A 20,735-nucleotide genomic window follows, 5' to 3' on the forward strand; every position below is an offset into this window, starting at 1 on the left:
TCCAAGCCCCTGCCCCACACCATCCCCTCGCGGGGAACACGTCCGGAGGCATCTGCAGCATGAAGAAGCACGGGTGGGGGGGAGGCAGTGACACCCCAACCCCTCCTGAACCCCCCCCCGTAGTTCATTCCCAGCTGCAGCAGCTGGAGCCCCCCCACCCTGCCGTCCATCGAGGGGCTGAGGGGGGGACTGGAGGCTCGGGGGCTTGTGTGGCAGGAGGGGCCGGCTCTGACCCTGTCCCACCCCCCAGGACCTCCCTGTGTTAACTTCAACCGGTTATCGAGTGACTGAACACCAGAGGACAAGTTCTCAGGCTGGGACGAGGATTTCTGCTACATGGACCCAAGGGACCATGCCGGGACCCCTGGGATCACGCCACACCCCGGGGACCACAGTGGGACCCTCGGGATCGTGGTGGGACACCCGGGCTGGGCTGGCCGTGCCCCCTCCTCATAGCACCCCTGGCTGGGGCGATGCTGGGGGTTGGGAGGTCCCAGCTGGGCTGTGGGTCTCACACAGGGCAAAAAACCACCGGCGTCGCGGCGGAAGAAAGGAGCCGGAGCCGCGGGTACAAAACCCGGTGCCGCGTCTTTATTTGGGGGAGAAGGTGTCTGAGAAGGGGGTGGGGGGCAGAGTGGGGGTGGCAGTGTTGGGAGGGACGTGTGGTGACAGGAAAGTAAGGGGTGGGGGTGCTGATAAATAACGGGGTGAGGGTCCCGGCGGGGTGTGTGGACCCCTGGGGGTCTGGGGGGGCTCTAGGGGTCCTCATAGAGCAGGGCCCCGCTGAAGAGGGTGAGGGGCTCATCCGGGGCGTGCGCCAGGCGCCCCGACACCAGGTCCACGCAGAGGGTCTCGCCGGCCGCCAGCGGCAGCAGGAGGGTGAAGACACCCAGGGCGCCGGGGGCGGGGGGCAGTGCGGCTCCCGGCTCCTTCTCCAGTCCCTCGGGCTGGAACCCGGCCGAGTCCAGGCGGGCAATGCCCTGGCCCGAGCGGGCCAACACCGCCTCCAGCGGCCCGGCCCGGTGCCCAGTCAGCACCGCGCTCACCAGGTACCGTCCGGACACCGGCGCCGTGAACGTACCTGCGGGGAGTGAGGGGCGATAGATACGAGACCCACACGGCACCCCGGGGCACCTCTTGGCACCGCTGAGACCCCCACACCAACCCCGGACCGGGTCTGCACCTTTGGGACACCCACAGCACTTGTGCGACCCCCAGGACCCCCCCGGCATTCTCACAGCACTACTGGGACCCCTCCCGGAACCTCTGGAAGCCTCTCATCAATCCGGGATGGGGTCTGCACCCCCGAGAGCCCCACAGCATGCCCGGGAGGGATCTGAAGCCTCCGGAACCCCCTGCCTATGCCCCGCCGCCCCAACACTCCCAGGACCCCGGACAGGATCTGCACCACAGGGACCCCCAGCCATCAGGGCACGCCCAGGACCTCCTGTCCCACAGCCCCCTCCCACTGGCCAGCCCCTCCCTCACCCCGGTGCCCCTTCCTCACCCGTCTCAGGGTCATAGGCTCCCCCGTCGTTGAGCAGGACCTGGTCGAAGGGGACTGTCCCTGGTTCCACGCGTTGTGAGCTCAGGGCAGCCGAGAAGGCGACACGGGGCACAGAGCCCGCCTCCCCCCGCAGGCCTGGACTAGGGGTTAGGGAGGGCACCGGACCCACCCGGCAGCCCCTCTGAAACCCCCGACCCACTGTGCCTGGGCCCCGCATCAAGGGGGACACCGGGTCCCTTGCCCTACCATACCCACTCTGGCACCACCCCGACCCCCTTGGACGCCCCTGCCCCCCATTTTGCTATGTCTGTGACCCCCCCCATACCACATCCCCCCACTGCACCCCCAGCCACCATGTTCCCCCTCATACCCCTCCCCCAGCCCTGTCCAAGCTCCCCAGTTCCTCTGCCCCCCAACATCCCTACCTCTCTCTCCTGGCAGCCCTAGGAGGAAGGTGAGGAAGGGGCTTCAGGACTGGTTCAGGGAAGGACGCCCACGTGTAGGGTCCAGCCTGGACAGTACTGCCCCAAAGGGAAGGGGGGGGAGGAATGGGGTGTCTCTCTTCCTTACCAGGGGGGCCCATGGGGCCTTGTTCTCCGTCCTTGCCGGGGGGCCCAGAGGGGCCGGGGGGACCTGTCTCACCTCTGGGGCCAGCAGGGCCAGGGGGGCCTATGGGTGTGGTTGGAGAGGTCAGAGCTCTTCCTCCCTCCAGCCCTTCCCCTCACCCCACTGCCCAATAACCTGTGGCCTCCTGTGGCCCTGTGCCCCCAACCCCTACCACCCAGCTGTGTCCCCATAGCACCCCTGTCCTGCCTGCTGGTGACCCTGTGTCCCCATGTATCCCTGTGTCCCCATGTCCTGCATTCCCCATACACCAAGGACACCTCACCATCCCTCATGACACAGCTCCCCATGTGCCCCCATGTCCTTGTGTCCCCCTTCTGTCCTCCATGGAGCAGCTCACTGTGTCCCCATATCCACCTGTGCCCCACACACCTGGGTTCCCCAGCGTCCCCCCTGCTGTCCCCCCTGGCTCAGCTCCCTGTGTCCCCAAGTCCCATCATGTCCCCCCATGCCCACACACCAGGGTCCCCCCGCTGTCCCCCGTGGCGCAGCTCCCCCCGCAGCTCCTGCAGGCTGGCGTTGATGGCGCGGAGCCCCCGCTGCCCGTCCAGCACCTTCCCCAGGCGGGCAGCGCTCTCGGTGGTCGTCGAGTTCAGCTCCCGCACGGCGTCCCACAGCCCGGCCACGTGCCGGCCCAGCCCCTCGCGGACCCCCCGCAGCCCCCCAGCCACAGCCTCCAGCTGCCGGCAGACCCCCTCCAGGGCCGCCACCCGCGGCTCCAGCCCCGCCGGGCAGCCCCCCGCCCGCAGCTCCCGCGCCAGCCCCTCCAGCCGCTCCTGGGCCTCTGCCTCCTGCTCTGCCTCCCGCTCCGCCGCTGTGTCCAGCTCGGCCACGATGCGGTGGGTGATGGCGTCCAGCTGGCGCTGCCGGGCCCCCTGCTCCTCCACCTCCTCCTGCAGCCCTTGCACCGTGGCGTTCAGACTCCCCAGCGATACCAGGGCGGACGCCACCTCGCCCCGCAGATCCCGCAACTCCCAGGGCCAGCTGCCCCCGAACACCCCAAACCCCTCTAGCGGCGGCTCCGGCTCCAGCTCCGTCTCTGGCTCTGGCTCCGGCCCCGGTTCCGGAGGGCGGCAGGCGGCCGTGCACACCCCCACCTCTGCCCGCAGCCGCTCCAGCTCCGAGGGGGACACGGTGGCACAGGGGCAGGGACGGCCGCCCAGACCCCTCAGCTCAGCCTCCAGCCGCCCCGTGCGGTTGCGGAGCTGCTCCATCTCCTCTGCCAGAGCTCCTCTGGCCTCCAGCCGGCTCAGCCGCCCCTCCAGCCTCCCCAGAGCCTCCCCATGAGCCCCTAGCAAGCCCCGCAGCCCCCCCAGGGTCCCAGCCGGCCCCTCTTCGCCGGCCCCCAGTGCCCGCAGCTGCCCCTCGGTGTCCTGCAGCCGCCGCTCCAGCTGCCGGAGGAGGGGGCCGAGCTGCACCCCCGGCCCCTCCTGCCCGTCCCGAGGGGCTGAGGCGCAGGGCTGGCCACAGCGGGACACCAGCTCCTCCAGCTCGGCCAGGCGGGCGCCGCGCTGGTCCCCGATGGCCACCAGCCCCTCCACCGCCCGGCTCAGGTTGTCCAGGCGCCCCGGCAGCCCCCCTGGCCGCCCCTCGGGCTCGGAGGGCCAGGGCCCGGCCCGCGAGGCGTTCAGCCGCCCCTCCAGCTCGGCCAGCCGCCGGGCCAACACCGGCCCCGGGCCCGCCGCCGCGGGAAACCCTTCCAGCCGCCGCTCCAGCTCGGCCAGGCGCCGGAGCAGCTCGTCCGGCACGGCACCGGCACCGGGGGCCAGGCGGCTGCTCAAGCTGCTGATGTGCCGCTGCACCGTCTCCACCGCCTCCCGGTTGCGCTGGTCCACCGAGCCCACCAGGTTCTCCAGCGCCCGCATGCGCTCCCGGTCCTGTGCCGCCTGTCTCCGCAGCCCCTCGGTGCCGGTCACGCAGACCGCACAGGCCTCCTGCAGCCGCTCCAGCTCCGGCGTGGAGGCTGCCCCTTGTCCGTCCCGTCCCGGCAGCCGGTTCTCCAGTTCCTCCAGCCGCCGCTGGACGTGGCTCAGCACCTCGGTGGCCTCCGTCACTTGTTCGGTGCCACCGTCCGGCGCCTGGGGCGGGGGCTCCCGCCCGGCCCGCAGCTCCTCCACCTCCTCGCTCAGCCGCCGAACCTGCTCCTCCAGTCGCCGCAGCTTCTCCGCGTCCCCCCCACCTGCCACCGCACCGCCAGGGTCACCATGGATACGGTCACGGCCACGCCACGGCTGCTGTGGCAGTGCCCCCCGCCTGCCGGCGTTACCTTCGCCCCCCAGGCCGCTGAGGGGGTTGCCGAAGCCGGAGAGCGTGGGGCGGCCGGGCCGGGGCCGCGGGTGGCCGGTGGGCAGGGGGGAGGCCGGTGCCGGCCCCTCGGTGCAGTCCTGTCCCGAGTACCCCGGGCAGCAGCGCCAGGCCAGCTCTGACACCGTGCGCTGGGACACCTTGTACCGGGGCCGCAGGAAGCTGCGGTACCTGCGGGCAGAGGGGGCTGCAGCTGGGGGAGTGGAGGGTGGAGCGGGACCCCCGCCGGGGGCAAGGGTGTGGAGGGGCCCTGTCTGCACCCAGCCCCCTGCCCCCTCTGTGCGGAGCCGGGATCTGAACTAAACTGCGGCCGCGATTCGGTCTCCGCCTGCGCCGGCTTCTTGCTCAACCCCCCCGGGGGGGCGCTGCCCCCTGCCCGCGCCCACTGCCCCACTGCCACCACCCCCCCGCACCGCCCGCATGGAGAGCGGCCCCGGGCGAGGAGTGCGGCGGGGGTCCCAGAGGTGGGACGCGGTCCCATGGGGGCTGCTGGAGCACTGAGGGGGCCGCTCGTCCCCCCGGCAGTGCTCGAGGCCGCCGGCTCTTGCGAAAAAGTAAACACGAGCCCGGGGTGGATAAACACGGCAGAGGCGAGGGGGGCGGCGGGGCCGCGGCTGACCCCGCCGCTGCTCCCACACATCCCCAAAGACCCCCAGCCCTGTCCCCACTCACGCCAGGACGCGGGGGCACTGAAGCTGCCCCCAGGCACAGGGCTGGTAATCCGGCTTGATGAAGCTCTCGACGCCATCCTCCACCACACAGCTCACACTGCGTGTCACCACGTAGGGACACCAGTTCCTGCAGACAGGGGTCAGGCACCCACCGGCATCCCTGCCATCCCCAGCACCCACCGGCTTCCCTGGCACACTCTGGACATCCCCGGCACACTTCGGCACACCCTGGCACACGCCGGACCCTCGGCACACACCAGTCCCCCAGCTGGCCCTGCTGGCTCTCCCAGTAGCCACCACCCCAACTCAGTGCTGGAGGCCAATAGGCCCGGCCTTGCCCCACGCCCACCCGCAGCACCGGGGCCTTTGCCGAGCACCGGCAGGGCGTGATGGCATCGCAGGAGCAGCCACAGCCACAGACGGGGATGGGGGCTCCCGGGGGGTGGGGGATGAGACCAGTCACGCTGGGCTGTGGGGCCTACCTTTCTCCACATCCTGCTCTGTCACCCCCCCGTGTGTCCCTTGTCCCCTCAGCCCCAGGGGGGGCAGGGGCAGCCCGCGTAACCACCCACGTGGGGGCTCGGCCCCCCACAGCCACCGCACCCCCCAACCAGGAGGCTCCAAGGGGGGAGCAGTTCCCTGAGAGCGTATGGGGGGGGATGGGGACATTGTTGAGTAGAAGCGTGCTACTCCCCCCACTCCACCCACAGCAGAAGAGACCCCAGCCCCACGGCACACGACCCCACCCCCACAGCCTGCATAGACCCCAGCCCAGCCCCACAGGCTGAGGGACCCTGGCACAGCCTTATATGGTCCGAGCCTGAGCTGGGAGCCCGTCCTCGTCCTCAGCCCCCCCCAATCCATCCCCTCGGGCCATCCCCAGCCCCCCAGGAGCGTTCCCTGGCCCCCCCTGAGTGCAGTGGGGTCCCGTGGAGCTGTGGCCGTTCCCCTCAGGCCCGGCTGGATTCCAGGATCCTCCCCAGGGGCCGCGGGGAATTCCTGCGCCGACCCACAGCCTCCCCTGCCTCCCCCTTCCCTTCCCTCCCCGGCCCCCGCAGCCCCCATCTCCGGAACCCCCCGGGCTGCCTTGGAGTCCCACTGCCCTGGAGCGGGGATGTCCTGGGATGGGTTCACGGGGTGAATGGGGATGTGAAATGGGGTGGGACAGGAGCACCCCCGAAAGAGCAGGGAGAGGGGACATCCCCTGTGCTCCCCAACCTGTGGGAGGACTCCACTGTGTCCCCAGAACTCCAGGTCAAGGCTCAGCCGTGTCCCTTCCCCACGGTGCTGTGGGGATGGGCTTGAGGGGGGCCTGATCCACCTCCTCTTTCCCAGGAGCCCCCAGGCTTCAGCAGGGCCCTGACACCCCCCTCTCGAGTGGGGGGCTGCGGTGGGGCGGCCGTGGGGCAGGGACAGGGCGGACGCCGGCTGCTCCACCCGACATGGCCACGCTGCTGCCACCGCGCTGATGTGGCCGCGGGGAGAGTGACCCCAGCCCGCCGTAGGGCCGCCCCCCGCCACAAGCCGCCTCACACCAGCCCCACGCTGCTCGGCCCGTGCAGGGTGTGCCGGGGCTCCTCACCCCCTCCCCGGCAGCGCGGACCCCGCAGTGGGAAGCGGGGATGCCGAGGGAGAACCGCCCCCCCGGCCCCCAGAGCCCCCGACCCTGCGGCTGCCGGCCCCGAGCCCAGCTCCCTCCCGCTCCCCGCACCGCGGCTCGCTCCCGCCTCAGCCCCCTCGCCGGCCCTCGGCCCCTCGCATCTCCCCACCCTCCCCGTGCACCCACCCCCCGACCCCCCGGCACCGCGAGGAGCAGGAGGCAGCCCCCCGACCCCCCGGGTGGGCAGCACCTGCCGGGACGCTGGGCACGGCACACGCCGCTCGCTGCCCGCTCGCTGCCCGGGTCCCGGCGTCGGGGCGGGCGCTGCCCTCCGCTCCCCCCGGCACTGCGGGGTAGGCGCTACCCCCCGTGTGCCCCCGGTGTCCCCCCAGGCGGCGGCAGCTCCTACCTGTGCCGGCTGGCGGCCCGGGCAGCGCCGTGGGGAACGCTGGGGCCCTGGGGGGACGCGGCCTGTCCGGTGCCGAGCGGGGCGGCCCCCCCGGTGTAGAGGCTGTACCTGGGGGGGAAGTTGGCGGCCAGGGCCTGGGCGGCCAGCAGGCAGGGCCAGAGCCAGGGGGCCATGCTGGGCGCTGCCGCGGGGCTCGGCTCGGGGGACTCGGGGCGGGGGGGGCTCAGCAGCTCATGGCGCGTCCCGTCGCGGCTCCGTCCCTCCCGGCTCGGCTCGGCGGCTCTGCCCTCCCCTCCCCTGGCCGCGCCTCGGCCAGCCCCTTGCCGCCAGAGCCGCCCCGGCGCTGCCCGCCGACCGCGGGGTCCCCGGGGCCCCCCGCTTCCTGCCCGGCACCGCGGCCCCGCCGGGCACCGCGGCCCCCGCCGCCCCCCCGGCCCCACATCTGCTTCTCATTAGGACGGGCCGGGGGGGGCCGGGGGAAGCCAGAGGGGCCGGGCGGGGGGCCAGGGTTGCCGCCGCCATCCCCGGCTCCCTCCGCCGTCCCCCTCCCCCCCGCGCCACCGCACCGTACCGCACAGCCCCGGCCCCGCACGGCTGCCCAAGCCGGGCACCGCCACGGGCACCGCACGTTCCCCGCACCCTCGCAGCCGTAGCACTGGCACTGGGGGGTCCCGCACTGCTCGACCCCCCACCTCGGGGCTGCCACTGCACCCCCCGGCATCGGCCGCTGTCTCGGCCCTGCCGTCAGCTCCCGGCACACGGTACCCAACCGGCCACGTCCCCGTGTGGCACCGTGTGACAGTGCCGGGGTGCCATGTCCCCACGCGGAGCCATCGTGTCCCCACGCGGCACTGCGGGGTCTCCATGCGGTCCAACAGCCGGTGTCGGTGCACTGTCCCGCCCCGATGCCACCGGCACCGTCATGGGGACGGAGGGGTCACCGGGGACCCAGGGGACACGGGCAGTGACATCGTGGTCACCCTTGGGGCCTGGGCCAGCAGTGACGCCACGGCTTCCCCCGGAACACGCCGTGATGTCACAGCCTCCGGGTGACATCGCACCTTGGCCCTGGCCGCGGGTGACGCCACGGCCTGGCGCGGGGGCGCGGGAACCCGCCGCGCTCTGGGGCTCCCGAATTTGGGTTAAGCACAAACAGCTGCCGGCATCTGGCGGGGGGAGGGGAGAGGGCGGGGAAAGGGGGGGTCTGGGGCTGCGCTCAGATGTCACGGGGGGGTCACACGCGGGCTGAGCGCTCAGGAGCTGAGCGTGGCGGGTGCTGCTGGGGCGTGGGGCGGCTGGGACGGGCCACGGGGGGCGGTGGGGACCCTCGGGCTGTGGGCAGCCCCACCCCAAGCCCAGCACACCCCGGCCCCTCCCTCCCCCCCCCGGCCCCGCTCCCCATCGCGGCCCCATCCCCTCAGATGTAATTAGCTATAATTAGCTCCGGCGGCCCCGCCCCCTCCCCCCTCCGTGTCCCCGCCCCCTCCTCGGCTCGAGACGCGCCGCGACGTCACGGCGGGTCTGGGGCCAGAACTCGTGACGTCACTGCCGCCCGGGGGTGGGGAGAGCCCTGAGGCGGCGGCCTGTGACGTCACGGCGCGGCTGGGAACGGGCTGTGACGTCACTGCACGGTCACGAGGGGCGCGTGACGTCACAACCACGCCCCTTTGACACGTCCCGCCCTCCAATCTAACCACGCCCCCCTTCCCGCCCTGCCCGGCGGCCGGAAGTGTCGCGCGGCGCCGTTAGACGCGTGGGCAGCACCGGGAGCGCGTGAGCAGGGCCGGGGGAGAACCGGGCGGTACCGGGGGGTTCGGGAGGGGGTTCGGGCCGGGGTGGAGGGGCGCGGGGGGACCCGTGCTGTTCCGCCGCTCTGGGGGAAGGACGGGGGGGTCCCGGGGGTCCGCGCCCCGCGGTGCCAGCCCCGCGCTCCCCCACCCAGGATGATCACGGACGTGCAGCTCGCCATCTTCGCCAACATGCTGGGGGTCTCCCTCTTCCTCCTCGTGGTGCTCTACCACTACGTGGCCGTCAACAACCCCAAGAAACAGGAGTGAGACATGGACGGCACCGGTACCGGCACCGCACCCCCACGGTGAGCCCCGGCACCGGTACCGGCACCGCACCCCCACGGTGACCCACGGCACCGGTACCACTCACACCCTTCTCCCTCCCGCAGGGCTGCGCCGAACCGAGCCCCGAGCCCCTCACCCGTGGGGGTGCCCGGACCGCCCCCCACCCCCAGCACGCTCATGGCTCCCTGGTGCCCACTCGGTTCTGGTGCCGGTCCGAGGCCGTGCTCCTTCTGAACAAACTTTAACACCAACACGATGGTTCCAGACTAAACCGTGTGAATTAAAAACCTCTCCCGCCGCTCCGCCGGGAGGTGCCACGGGGCGGGCACTGCCACGATGGGGGCTGCCCCGCAGGGATGGTGCCGGTGCCGGTGCCGGTGGCTGAGTGGGTCCGGCCCCTCCCGGCCCTGCCGGGCTGGGCGCTGCAGCAGGTTGGGTGCGGGGGTGCCGGGGGTCCCCGGTGCGGTCAGGGCTCAGCGCAGGAGCAGAGGAGCTGCCGGGAGGAGCGGGGCGAGGGGCGGCCGGCGGCTGAGCACTGTGGGGGGCACAGCGGGGTGGGCGGGGGTCTCGGCCCCCTCCCCAGGCCCTGCCGGCACGGGGAGCCAGGCTGGGGTCCCCCCCACCGCTGCGAGGCCGTACCTGGGGGTGCAGGAGGGGTCCCTCGATGCTCGGCACCCATCTGGGGGGCTCCTGGCAGAGCCCTGTGGGGACAGGGACCGGTGTCACTGCCAGCGGGTGACCCCCCTGCAGCTCCAGCCCCACTGCCCGGGGGGCTTCACTCGGGGGTCCCCTGGCACTGCAGCACCTACCCAAGCTCCGGGGCTCTCCTGATCTCCGGCTTCTTTGGGAGTGCCTGGGGAGAGGAGGGGGTGGGCACCGGGGGAGGGGGGGGTGTTTGCACAGGGGGTCCACACAGCTCCCAGCACTGTGTTGGGCAGCAATGCCTGGCAGACCCCGTGGGAAGGGGTCCCGGCCCCACAGATGGGGGTCTCAGCTCCACGGACAGGGTGTCCCAGCCCTTAGGGAAGCCCCCCAGCTTAGCCCAGTGGCTGCTGTGCTGTGCCCCACACCCCGGGGGGCTGCAGGTGGCTCTGGGGGAGCCCCTTTTGCCTCCTGTTGCTCCCCAGCCCCACATCCCTCCGGCCCGTGGGGCAGAGCTGTGGGGCAGCCCCCTCCCCAGTACCTGCAGGGGGGCTGTGCCGTGGGCAGCCGCCGGCTCTCCCGCGCCGCGCCGGGCCTCCCACGCTCCGTGGCCGGTACCGGTGCTCGGCGCCGCCCGGGAACCCGCCGGGGGGATCCCTGTGGGGCAAACGAGACAGGGCTGAGCCCAGGGGGTGGGTGAGGGGGGCAGAGCTGGGGACAGGCCGCACGCACAGCCCGGGGCTACTCGGCTCTTCCCCCTGGAGGGTCTTGGGGGGGACACGAGGGACACCCAGAGGAGGGGAAGCCGAGGTGTCCCCAGGACCAGCACCAGGATAGAGTCCCCTGGGGAACAGGGAGTGCCCAGGGGAGTTGTGAGCAACGGCAGAGCCACGGCCAGGAGCCCCCGTGGTGAGGAGCAGAGGCTGTGGGTACAGGGGGCTCACCGGGGAGCCACAGACCCTTCCCAGGGCTCAGAGGACTGTGAGGACAGTGGGGACACGGGGCAGGGGTCTGGCACCATCAGGAGCATTCCTGACCACCTCCTGGCATAGGGCAGCCAGGGGCTGGACGGGCAGAGCCACGGGGACAGCGGTCTGGGGACAAAGTGTTCTGGGGACACAGGCAGGTCCCCGTGCAGACATGGCCGTGGTGCCAGCAAGAGGGAAGAGCCCCTGCCAGGGGCACCCACCCACCCCCTGCCAGCCCACCTCAACCCTCCAGCCCCACGGGGTCTGTTCCTGCCAGTCTGCCCGGTGTCCCCCAGCCTGGGGGTTGTCCCCAGCGGGTCACTGGGGGTAGGACAGGCTCTGCATCAGGAGGGACAGACGCCACAGCGGCCCAGGAGAGCTTCAGCCTTTTATTGCCATCAGGCAGGTGATGGACATGACAAACGAGGAACAAGGGGACAGTGGGACAGAGGGATGGCTCCTGAGGAGCACCAGCACACACAGCCCCGGGGACAAGGAACAGCAGCAGGGTCACCCCAAGTTCCCCAGGCAGCCCTGGGGACCCTCACTCACCCAACTACCTGGCTCTGGGGCTCCTGCTGCAGCTCTGCTCCCCAGCCAGGGGCTGTGGGACCAGCATGGGAAACTGGGGCATCCCCTGGCACTCGGCCTGCCAGCACAAGGGGCTCAGGGGGCACGGCCAGCACCTCACCTTGTTTTGGCAGCCCTGATGGTGCAGCTGCAGGGTCACCGGTGCTGGCACAGGGGACATGATGGGGCCTCTCTCCTGACCCCCATGGCCAGGACTCGCCCTGAGCTCACAGTCCCCAGGGGACAAATCGCAGCTCTGTGCCCCCCTGCCTTACCACAGCCACCACTGGTGAGGGCTCGGTGGGTGCCTGGGACGGAAAAGGCACTTTGGTCGTGTCCCCGTGGGGCTGGGCAGTGTTGGGGTCAAGGCCAGTGCAGGTTTTTGGTGCTGTCTGCTCCAGCAGCCCCGTGGCCATGCCTTGTCACAGCCCAGCGTGGCCCTTGGTCCCCCTCGGTGTCCCCCCGGTCCCCAGCAGCACGGGGCTGTGCCCCGGACAGGGCTGCTGTGCCGGGGATGGAGCAGGGAGCTGAGCACAGCGCCCAGGGCTGGCAGAGCACACACGTTCTTCCACACAAAACCACTGGGGTGACACCGGGGCACGGGTGACACCGGCGCAGAGCTCTCCTCAGGGCTGTGGCCCGGTGCAGCAGCTGGGCAGGGACCACAGGAGGCGCCCGAGGGGTCCCCAGCCCCCCTTACCTCTGCCCTCCCCGGGGCTCCGGCTCTCCCCCCCCGGGCCCGGGGGGCGGCCGCAGCCGGCGGCGGTGCTGGGGGGGGCTCCGACCCGCGGTGGGTCCTGGCTGCTCCCGCCGGTGCTGAAGCTCCTGGAGCGGCACAGGGCGTCCTCGGAGGCAGAGGCCGGCAGCCCCCTGCGAGAGGGTGAGGAAGAGGAGGCTCAGCCCGACTCTGCGGGAAAGGGTCCCCTCTGCACCCTCCCTTCAGGCACGCAGCGTTGGGCTGTGGATGCTGCAGGGACCCCCGGGCTCTGCCCTAGGCTGGTGAGGAGCTGGGGACAGGAGGGTCCCAAGGGGCTGTCCCGGGGCTGCTGCGGACCCCCCTGCCCCATGCTGGCATGCCCCCCCCCCCCAATCAGGGCAGCAGCGTCGTTCCCCTCACCCCCAGTCCCAAATCCATCCCAGGCCGGGCTGGGCAGGGAGCAGAGGAGAGGCAGCAGACGCCGGCTGAACCCGCAGCCCCCCGGGGCCGAGGAATCCCCCTCCCCCCCCGCAGCTCCCGAAGCAGCAAACCCCGCAGGGAGGCGGAGGGGGCCCCGGCGAGGGGGGGGGATCAGCAAGCAGATAACCGGGGCTGCGTTAGCTGCGGGGGCACTCACTTGGAGCACATTAATCATCTCTAACTGGCGTTATCCTGCAGCTCCTGACCACTCAACCCGGCCGGCCCTTACGTGGAGCTCCTGGGGGGGGTCCTGGCACCTCCTCTCCGCCGCGGGCCCCCGCCCGCACCCCTGGTCCCCCGCAGGTGCCGCAGCATCCAGGCGCGCAGGTTCCCGAGGGAGCTGTGCTCCGAGAGGACGATCCGGGGCCAGGGGTTGCACTCGGCCATGTCCAGCGCAGCCACCGCCACCGCTCTGCCCACCTGCGGGGGGCACGGGGGGGCTGAGACGGGCGGGACACCCCCGGCCCGGCACCCCGGGCACTGCCCCAGCCCCGCACCCCAGGCACCGCCGCCTCCCGAGCTCCTTCCATCCCACCTCGGGCTCCGGTGGAGCTGCGGCCGGGCCGGGCCCCCCCTCACCTGCTCGAAGAGCTCCACGGTGTACCGGGCGGGCAGGGTGGGCGCGGGCGGGGGGCTGGCCCGGCCCTGGTCGTGGCAGGCCACAGGGATGCTGTTGACCGCCCGCCCCGTGTTGTAGTTGCACTCCAGGGTGTAGCTGGGGAGCAAAATGGACCCCGTGTCACCCCCCTGCATCCCCCCCAAGCCCAGGGCCGGGGGGGGGGGGGGGATGTGGCTCCTGCCATGGAACCCACTGACCCAATTCATGTCTGCTGAGCAGGACAAAGCAGTGGTGGGGTGAGAAGCAGCAATGGGACAGGATGCAGGGAAGCAGATCCCAAAACAAGGGCAAAGCAAGGGTTGGCTATAGGGGGACTGGAGGGGGCGAGTGATGGCTGAGCACTGATCTCCCAAAGTGCCTAAGCACCCACCTTTTCTATTAAACCAACACTCACACCACCAAAGCCACCAGGGCCACCACAGCCACTGCCCTTCAGGGTCAGGTGACAACCAGGAGATGTTCTGGGGTCACCCCTGGCAAAATCATGCTACAGACAGGACAAGGGGAGCAGAAGGGACAGCATGAGGCTCCCCAAGGGCAAAGCCCCATGTGGGGCTGATTTTCTGGCAACAAGACCCTGGACCACCAGCACATGGCAGCAGGCAGGGTTCTGGGGAAGGGCAGGAGAGCAGCAGGGATGTCTTATCTCTCCACTTAGAATTACAGAATGGTTTGGGTTGGAAGACCTTAAGCTCATGCTTGAGATGCCTGCCATGGTCAGGGCCCCCTCCCCCAGCCCAGGGTGCTCCAAGCCCCATCCAACCTGGGCTGAGACACTGCCAGGGATGGGGCAGCCACAGCTTCCTTGGGCAACCTGGGCAACCAGGGGCTCAGCACCCTCACCCAAGCAATTCCTCCCTCACATCTCATCCCCAGCTCCCCTCTCCCAGCTCCAAACCCTTCCCCCTTCTCCTAGCCCACTCCAGCCCAGCCAGGACATCACCTTATTCCAGGCCACCACTAACCCATGTCCCACACCTGAGAATCACAGAATGCTCATGGCTGGAAAGGACCTTGGAGATCACCAAGTCCAACCAAACCATTTCTCCCTCCCTCCCTCCCTGCCCAAGATCTCCTCTCCATCTCCCCTCTCCCAGCTCCAAACCCTTCCCCCTCGCAGGGTCCCATCCCTCCAGGCCCTTGTCCCAAGCCCCTCCCCAGCTTTCCTGGAGCCCCTTCAGGCACTGGAAGGTGCTCTAAGGTCTCCCCATTGCAGCCTTCTCTTCTCCAGCCTCAACACCCCCAACTCTCTCAGCCTGGCTCCAGAGCAGAGCTGCTCCAGCCCTCCCAGCAGCTCCAGGGCCTCCTCTGCACTGGCTCCAACAGCTCCGGGTCCTTCTGCTGATGGGGACCCCAGAGATGGACACAGCTTTACCCCAGGGGGGTCTCCCCAGAGCAGAGGGGACGATCCCCTGGGCTGCCTGTACCACAACTCTGCACGCCAGCTGTGGGGAAGCTGAGCCCACCACAACTGAACAGCTTTTAATCATGTCTCCATGCAAACAGAAACATCTGGGAAAGAGCAGAATTCCTTTGGGAAAGCTGTGCACAAGCTGCTCTATGGCAAGATGCAGAAGGGACGTGATGGGACAGGGGGAAGCAGAGCCCAAGATGCTCCTTGACCATCCCCAGCCCCATGGCTGCTCTGCAGGAGCTGTTTCAACTTCCCTTGAACCCCCAGTCCTTCCAGGGGGAGGAGAGCTGGGCAGGAGAGTCAGTCAGGAAGGTTTCCTACCTGTGGATGATGCCCAGGGCTTTGTAGATGGCCACTCGTCCGCTGCCCTCCTTGGACTGCCCGTCCCGCCGGTCCCGGGCGTACATGTTCTTCTCTGAGAAGTTACAGCTCATGAAGTCAAAGTGAGGGGAGTTCAAGGAGATGAGCTTGGGGAACAGCATGTTCTCTACCTGGGAGATGGAGAGGAGCAGGGATGACACTGGGGGACCCCTCAGCTGCATGTCCTGCTCCAGCAGTACCAGTGCCAGGCTGTGCAGTGGTGCCCAGGACCCATCTGAACAACCCCAGCCCCTCAGCACCACAGCCCTCCCACATCAGGCAAACATGAGATCTTTACATTTGGAAAAAAGCTTTGAGATCATTGATCCCAACCACAACCCAATGCTGCCCAGACCACCCCCACCCCATGTCCCTCTGACCTCCCAGATGATCAGCAGTTCCTACAGGATGAGCCTCAGCATGGGTCTCATGGTTCTACAGAATCACAGACTCTGGAGAGACATTGCTTGTCCCCCCGTGCAGCTTCCTCCCCAGCTGCCATTGCGGGAAGGAGACTTTTCTCTTACTGCTCATCCCTGCTCCAACACCCTCCCTGACCCACAGGTGTTCACTTCCTGTGATCAACCCAAAAAATCCAACGTGGGAATGGCACCAGCCTCTTCCAGTTCAGTCATGGAGTTACAGACTCACTTAGGTTGGAGAAGACCTTTGAGATCATTGATCCCAACCACAACCCAATGCTGCCCAGACCACCCCCACCCCATGTCCCTCATCCCCACATCCCCAGGGCTTGCTCTGAAACCCCTCCAGGCATGATGGGGACTCCAGCCCTGCCCTGGGCAGCCTGGGCCAGGCCCTGACAACCCTTTCCAGGCAGAAATTCTTCCCCAGCTCCAACCTAAACCTCCCCTGGCACAACTTGAGTTGTGCCCAAAGTTCCTCTTGTCCCATCCCTTATTCCTGGGGAGCAGAGCCCGACCCCCCCTGGCTCCAACCTCCTCTCAGGGGGTTGCAGAGAGCCACAAGGTCTCCCCTCAGCCTCCTCTGCTCCAGGATCAACACCCCCAGGTCCCTCAGTGCCCCTGGGCAGACATCTGCTCCAGACCCTTCCCCAGATCTCTCTGAGGCAGAGCAGGGTCAGTCCCTCCCTCTTGCAAAGCCCCCCCAGCTCTGAAGCCCAGTCCTGACCTCCCACCCTGCAGCAGGGGGGAGTGTCGGGGACCTGGTACAGTGCGAGGGTCCCAGCCCACCCCCCAGCCCCTCACCTGATCGTTCTCATCACTGAAGCTGTTGCCATACATGAAGCAGCCCCGTTTGGAGGCATGGCCGTGCAGGTCCACGTAGTAGGCCAGCCCGCTGTCCTGGGGAGGGATGCTCTCGGGGAGGGGGTCTGCCAGCAGCCCCCTGCCCTCCTCCTCTTCCTCCTCCTGCTCCTGCTTCTGGCAGGGCTCTGGGGAGTGGCTGGAGGGCAGGATCCAGAGCCCCGGGTCCTTGCCCAGAGGGGGGGTGGGCGCTGCGGGACTCGGGGGGTCCCGGGGGGTGCTGGGGGTGGTGCCGGGGCGCCAGGCGTTACGGAGGTTGTTGGTTTTCTCCAGCTGGGAGAGGGCGGGGAGGCTGCCCCGGGCAGGGGGGTTGGAGGACTTTGTGCTGAGGGAGCTGGGGCTCAGCGGGGACACGAACGTCCTCCAGTCGGGAGCGCCGGGCAGGACACGGCTGTGGATGTGGTGGTAGAGCAGGACGGCCTTGGCCCCAAACACTGCAGGGTGCAGCTCTGAATCGGGGCTCAGGTACTGACGGTTCAGGTTCACCCCCCGGGAGTCCGTCCTGGATGGGGCGGGGGGAGACATCAGGCCCCTGGCAGCAGCCCCCAGCCCTCGGGTCGCTCCTCCACACACGCTGGGTCTCGGGGCTGTGGGCAGCCCCACGGGGGGCTCCAGGGCAGGAGCTGGGCCCGGGCTGTCCCCAGGACCCCCCCACTCACCGGTAGTGGCCCCGCACCACCCCGTCAGGGTTCAGCATGGGGACGAGCTTGAAGACAAACATCCTTCGCAGCATCTGGGCACGGGGATCCTCCTCCCGCAGGATGAAGTCCAGGAACCCGTTGAAGACAAAGCTGGAAGGTGTTTCTCCTGGGTGGACCCTGCTGCTCAAGAAGAACACCTGGGGGCAAGGACAGAGAGGGGATGGGAAGGTTCCTGCTGTCCCAGGACACTGAGACAGCTTCAGTGAGGAGCTGGACACTCCCTGGGGCTACCCCTGCCTGAGATGGAGCTGAAGCTGAAACCTTTACACGGAGCAGACAATGAGGTGCTGTGTGTGACCATCTGACAGTGTTTGGGGGCTGCTTTACCTGCTGCAAGAGGAGACACAGACCCCAAACCCTGCCCATCCTTGCCCCCCACAGATACGAGGACTGACACCCCCCAGTACTGCCAGCTGCTTTCTCTGTGAAACTGGGGCAGGGTCTGGAGCAGAGCTCTGCCCAGGAGCATCTGAGGGAGCTGTGGGTGCTGATCCTGGAGCAGAGGAGGCTGAGGGGAGACCTTGTGGCTCTCTGCAAGCCCCTGAGAGGAGGTTGGAGCCAGGGGGGGTCGGGCTCTGCTCCCAAGGAAGAAGGGATGGGACAAGAGGAACTTTTGGCACACCTCAAGTTGTGCCAGGGGAGGTTTAGGTTGGAGCTGGGGAAGAATTTCTGCCTGGAAAGGGTTGTCAGGGCCTGGCCCAGGCTGCCCAGGGCAGGGCTGGAGTCCCCATCATGCCTGGAGGGGTTTCAGAGCAAGCCCTGGGGATGTGGGGATGAGGGACATGGGGCAGGGGTGGCCTGGGCAGTGCTGGGGGAAGGGTTGGACTCCATGATCTCAAAGATCTTTTCCAACCTTGATGACTCTGGGACTCACAGCTTCACGGGTCCACAGCAACAAAGAGAGGAGTGAACAAACCTCCAGAGAAACCCCACACTAGTTTCTGCCCCGAGGAACAGGCTCGTGGTGCTACCAGAGGCTGTTTCGGGGTGCTGAGGGGGTGCAAGGTGCTCCTGGTGGCTGCTGCTCCCTGGTGAGGGTGTCACAGCCTTTGCTGCAGCCCTGTGGGATGTGACACCAGCAGGCAGCTCACCCTCTTCCCGGTGAATCGGCGTGGCCGGGGGGTGCTGGTGTCTGGGAAGAGCTTGTCCAGGCGGGGCTCCCGCTTCTCCAGCATGCCATGGCAGGAGGTGACAGTCACCAGGTCCACCCGCAGCTTGTCCAGGGAGTGGCACAGCAACTCCCGGTGGTAATAGACCGAGTCGAGGGGGCTGGGGGCAAGGGAGGATGCTCAGCCCCCCCGTCCCTGCCAGCAGCAGTGCCCACCCCACCACCAGACCACAAAATTCTTCTTGTTCTCCATCACATGGCAACTAAAGACAAACCCCTTCCAGTAATGGACTTTAAGACCACAGCCCCATGGCACAGATAGCTTGGGGGTACCCAAGCAGTGGCCTTATTCTCTGGCTCCCAGAAGAGCTTTCTGAGCCCAGGGGAAACTCCCCAGCTGGCTGTGGGCAGCCACGTCCCCATGGCTGAGGGGGAGAGAGCAGCAGGGGAGGTGCCAGGACCTTCCCACAGACAGGACAGGGAAAGCAAGAGGGTCCTGTCCTCTCAGAGCCTCCAGACCCAGGGCTGCAAGTGTGCTACAGCCCCTCCAGAACTCCCTGGGCAATGCTGCAGATCTGTCCCAAAGGACTCTCTGTAGGCCCCACGGAAGCACAGGCTCAGGGGCAGCTGCTGCAGCTGGGACCTGGAGGCACCAGGGGGGACACGGGGACCCCCACGAACTGTGCCCCCCCATTGGGGAAGAGGTGGGCAGGGGTCTGGGGACAGGCACCTGCTGGGAGACATGTGCTGGCAGTCCTGGAAGCGCCTGTCCAGCTGCGCCAGCATCTCCTGGCAGTCGGTGTAGGAGAAGGGGTAGCAGAAGGCAAAGTACGTGGTGGCCCCGTGATGCTCCAGGAAGCGATGGACGAAGGACAGAACAAACTGAGTCTCCACCATCTGGGAGAGGCACGGAGCAGGGGTGGAGCAGAGACCACACAGAGACACCTCCCAGCACTGCTACTGCAGCCCCCCACTCACTTCCCCCAGACCCTCGGGCTGCCTCCAGCAGAGCCCTCGGCTCCCTGCTCACCCCTGCAGACCCCGCTCCCCGGGGGACACCTGGCTGGAGGGCAGGGGGTTCCCTGAGACCACCCCCCAGGCACACACCGAGGGCAGAGCCAGGGCTGCCCCCTCACAACAGGGAAATCACCCGGCAGGAGCCTGCACCCCACCAGTACCTGGCTCCTGGCCCTGGGAAGGACCTGTGTCCTTACCACCCCCCGCCCCCTGCCCCTGCCCCTCCCCTGCCCCCTCCCCTGCCCCTCCCCAGCCCCCTCCCCTGCCTTTCCCCAGCCCCCTCCCCAGTCCCTCTCCACCCCCTCCCCAGCCCCTCCTCAGTCCCCTCCCCAGTCCCCTCCCCAGCCCCTCCCCAGCCCCTCCCCTGCCCCCTCCCCTGCCCCTCTCCAGCCCCCTCCCCTGCCCTTTCCCAGCCCCTCCCCAGCCCCCTCCCCAGTCCCCTCCCCTGCCCCCACCCCAGCACCTCCCCAGCCCTTCCCCTGCCCCCTCCCCAGCCCCCCCCCCTGCCCCTCCCCAGCCCCTCCCAGCCCCCTCCCCAGCCCCTCCCTGCCCCCTCCCCAGTCCCCTCCCCAGCACCTCCCCAGCCCTTCCCCTGCCCCCTCCCCAGCCCCCTCCCCTGCCCCTCCCCAGCCCCCTCCCCAGCCCCTCCCCAGCCCCTCCCCAGCCCCCTCCCCTGCCCCTCCTCATCCCCTCCCCAGCCCCCTCCCCGGCCCCCTCCCCAGCACCTCCCCAGCCCTTCCCCTGCCACCTCCCCAGCACCTCCCCAGCCCCTTCCCCAGCCCCTTCCCCAGCCCCCTCCCCAGCCCCTCCTCATCCCCTCCTCATCCCCTCCCCAGCCCCTCCCCAGCCCCCTCCCCACCTCGAAGCAGGGCCGCTCTCGGATGCGCTCCCAGCGGGGCCGCACGGGCAGGGTTCGTACGAAGGGGGCCATGCCCTGGGAGTACAGCCGGCTCTGCTTGTTCATGTTGACGATGTGCAGCTTGATCAGCTTCCCCGGGGCACCTCCCTGCACGCTGAAGTAGAACCAGGACCTGGGGGCAGCGGCGGCAGAGCCGGATCAGACCCTCGTCCTGGGGAACCTGACCCCCCCATCGCCTCCCCAGGAGCTGCCAGACCCCCAGGGGGGGCACAGACCCCATGAGTCCCCCACAGCTGCCCTGACCCCCGGTCCCACTGACCCCCGCACCGCAGCAGCCCCCTCCCCGCTGGAGGCACGCACCCTGGCAGCCCCCTCCATGGGGAGAGGGGGGGCACGGACCCCATGAGACCCCCCCGCTCCCTCCCGCAGCCCCGCTGCCCCCCGCACCGCCTCTCCCCAGCCCCACGGCCCCTGTCCGGGGGTGTCTCCCCCCGTGTCCCCGCTCTCACCTGTTGCCGTTCTCATACTCGGTCTGGGCGCAGTCGGGCCGTGTCCAGACGTTGAACTCGTAGTCAGCGGGGGGCAGAGCCGCTCCCCGGGCCCCCGCCCCGCCCGGCGGCTGCACCACCTCCACCCGGCCCAGGTTTCCGGAGTCGAAGCGGGAGCTGAAGAGCAACCCCCCGCACCGCACCTCCATGGCGGCGGGGAGCCCGCATCGCCCCGCACCGCTCCGGCCCCACCGGCGCCCGGCGACACCAATCTGGCCGCCCATTGGCCGACGCGCCCCAGCAACGCGCCCGCCCATTCGACGGCGCCCGGGCAACGGC

General features: G+C 69.4%; 4 protein-coding genes across 7 annotated transcripts; 1 reads left to right on the forward strand and 3 right to left on the reverse strand.

Annotated features, from left to right (window-relative positions):
* Positions 1–588: 588 nt before the first annotated feature.
* Positions 589–7,370, reverse strand: EMILIN1 (elastin microfibril interfacer 1). Its single transcript, XM_030468820.1, has 8 exons — positions 7,116–7,370; positions 5,108–5,233; positions 4,398–4,606; positions 2,592–4,310; positions 2,078–2,176; positions 1,933–1,950; positions 1,508–1,642; positions 589–1,081 (listed from the first exon to the last, which is right to left on the reverse strand). Exons 1-8 carry the CDS (start codon positions 7,286–7,288, stop codon positions 756–758), a joined length of 2,805 nt encoding a protein of 934 aa, XP_030324680.1. The 5' UTR covers positions 7,289–7,370; the 3' UTR covers positions 589–755.
* Positions 5,474–9,461, forward strand: OST4 (oligosaccharyltransferase complex subunit 4, non-catalytic). Of its 3 annotated transcripts, none has more exons than XM_030468823.1 (3): positions 5,474–5,492; positions 9,058–9,210; positions 9,295–9,461. In XM_030468823.1, exon 2 carries the CDS (start codon positions 9,059–9,061, stop codon positions 9,170–9,172), a length of 114 nt encoding a protein of 37 aa, XP_030324683.1. In that variant the 5' UTR covers positions 5,474–5,492; position 9,058; the 3' UTR covers positions 9,173–9,210; positions 9,295–9,461. The 3 variants fall into 3 exon arrangements, 2 of the variants coding, with proteins under 2 accessions (XP_030324683.1, XP_030324682.1); XR_003988918.1 differs by lacking the exon at positions 5,474–5,492 and adding an exon at positions 8,792–8,888 and having other exon boundaries at positions 9,058–9,248; XM_030468822.1 differs by lacking the exon at positions 5,474–5,492 and adding an exon at positions 8,795–8,888.
* LOC115600367 (translation initiation factor IF-2-like) lies at positions 9,323–11,786 on the reverse strand. The gene is made up of 7 exons (XM_030468815.1): positions 11,646–11,786; positions 11,361–11,449; positions 10,777–10,926; positions 10,374–10,489; positions 10,000–10,043; positions 9,830–9,891; positions 9,323–9,725 (listed from the first exon to the last, which is right to left on the reverse strand). The coding sequence occupies exons 1-7, from the start codon at positions 11,784–11,786 to the stop codon at positions 9,323–9,325; spliced, it is 1,005 nt and encodes a 334-aa protein (XP_030324675.1).
* On the reverse strand, positions 10,859–20,637 carry AGBL5 (ATP/GTP binding protein like 5). Of its 2 annotated transcripts, none has more exons than XM_030468821.1 (10): positions 20,418–20,637; positions 19,909–20,080; positions 18,763–18,929; positions 18,016–18,193; positions 16,883–17,061; positions 16,167–16,725; positions 14,902–15,071; positions 13,127–13,262; positions 12,777–12,967; positions 10,859–12,240 (listed from the first exon to the last, which is right to left on the reverse strand). In XM_030468821.1, the coding sequence occupies exons 1-10, from the start codon at positions 20,603–20,605 to the stop codon at positions 11,997–11,999; spliced, it is 2,184 nt and encodes a 727-aa protein (XP_030324681.1). In that variant the 5' UTR covers positions 20,606–20,637; the 3' UTR covers positions 10,859–11,996. The 2 variants fall into 2 exon arrangements, 1 of the variants encoding a protein (XP_030324681.1); XR_003988917.1 differs by having other exon boundaries at positions 12,158–12,240; positions 12,705–12,967; positions 20,418–20,605.
* Between the last annotated feature and the right edge of the window lie 98 nt (positions 20,638–20,735).

The sequence above is a fragment of the Calypte anna genome, unplaced genomic scaffold (assembly GCF_003957555.1).
Source record: "Calypte anna isolate BGI_N300 unplaced genomic scaffold, bCalAnn1_v1.p scaffold_86_arrow_ctg1, whole genome shotgun sequence".
Lineage (NCBI taxonomy): Eukaryota > Metazoa > Chordata > Aves > Apodiformes > Trochilidae > Calypte > Calypte anna.

Excerpts from the sequence above, each read along its gene's own strand:
- EMILIN1 (XM_030468820.1), bottom strand. The coding sequence starts at position 7,288 with ATGGCCCCCTGGCTCTGGCCCTGCCTGCTGGCCGCCCAGGCCCTGGCC. Across the intron at positions 4,311-4,397 it reads CAGCGGCCTGGGGGGCGAAG|GTGGGGGGGACGCGGAGAAG; the intron begins GTAACGCCGGCA and ends GTGCGGTGGCAG. Across the intron at positions 1,082-1,507 it reads AGCCTATGACCCTGAGACGG|GTACGTTCACGGCGCCGGTG; the intron begins GTGAGGAAGGGG and ends CACTCCCCGCAG.
- OST4 (XM_030468823.1), top strand. The coding sequence starts at position 9,059 with ATGATCACGGACGTGCAGCTCGCCATCTTCGCCAACATGCTGGGGGTC.
- LOC115600367 (XM_030468815.1), bottom strand. The coding sequence starts at position 11,786 with ATGGCCACGGGGCTGCTGGAGCAGACAGCACCAAAAACCTGCACTGGC. Across the intron at positions 11,450-11,645 it reads CCTCACCAGTGGTGGCTGTG|GCCGAGTGCCAGGGGATGCC; the intron begins GTAAGGCAGGGG and ends TTGTGCTGGCAG. Across the intron at positions 9,892-9,999 it reads AGGAGAGCCCCGGAGCTTGG|GGCTCTGCCAGGAGCCCCCC; the intron begins GTAGGTGCTGCA and ends CTGTCCCCACAG.
- AGBL5 (XM_030468821.1), bottom strand. The coding sequence starts at position 20,605 with ATGGAGGTGCGGTGCGGGGGGTTGCTCTTCAGCTCCCGCTTCGACTCC. Across the intron at positions 17,062-18,015 it reads GCCGATTCACCGGGAAGAGG|GTGTTCTTCTTGAGCAGCAG; the intron begins GTGAGCTGCCTG and ends CCTTGCCCCCAG. Across the intron at positions 16,726-16,882 it reads GTGGTGCGGGGCCACTACCG|GACGGACTCCCGGGGGGTGA; the intron begins GTGAGTGGGGGG and ends CGCCCCATCCAG.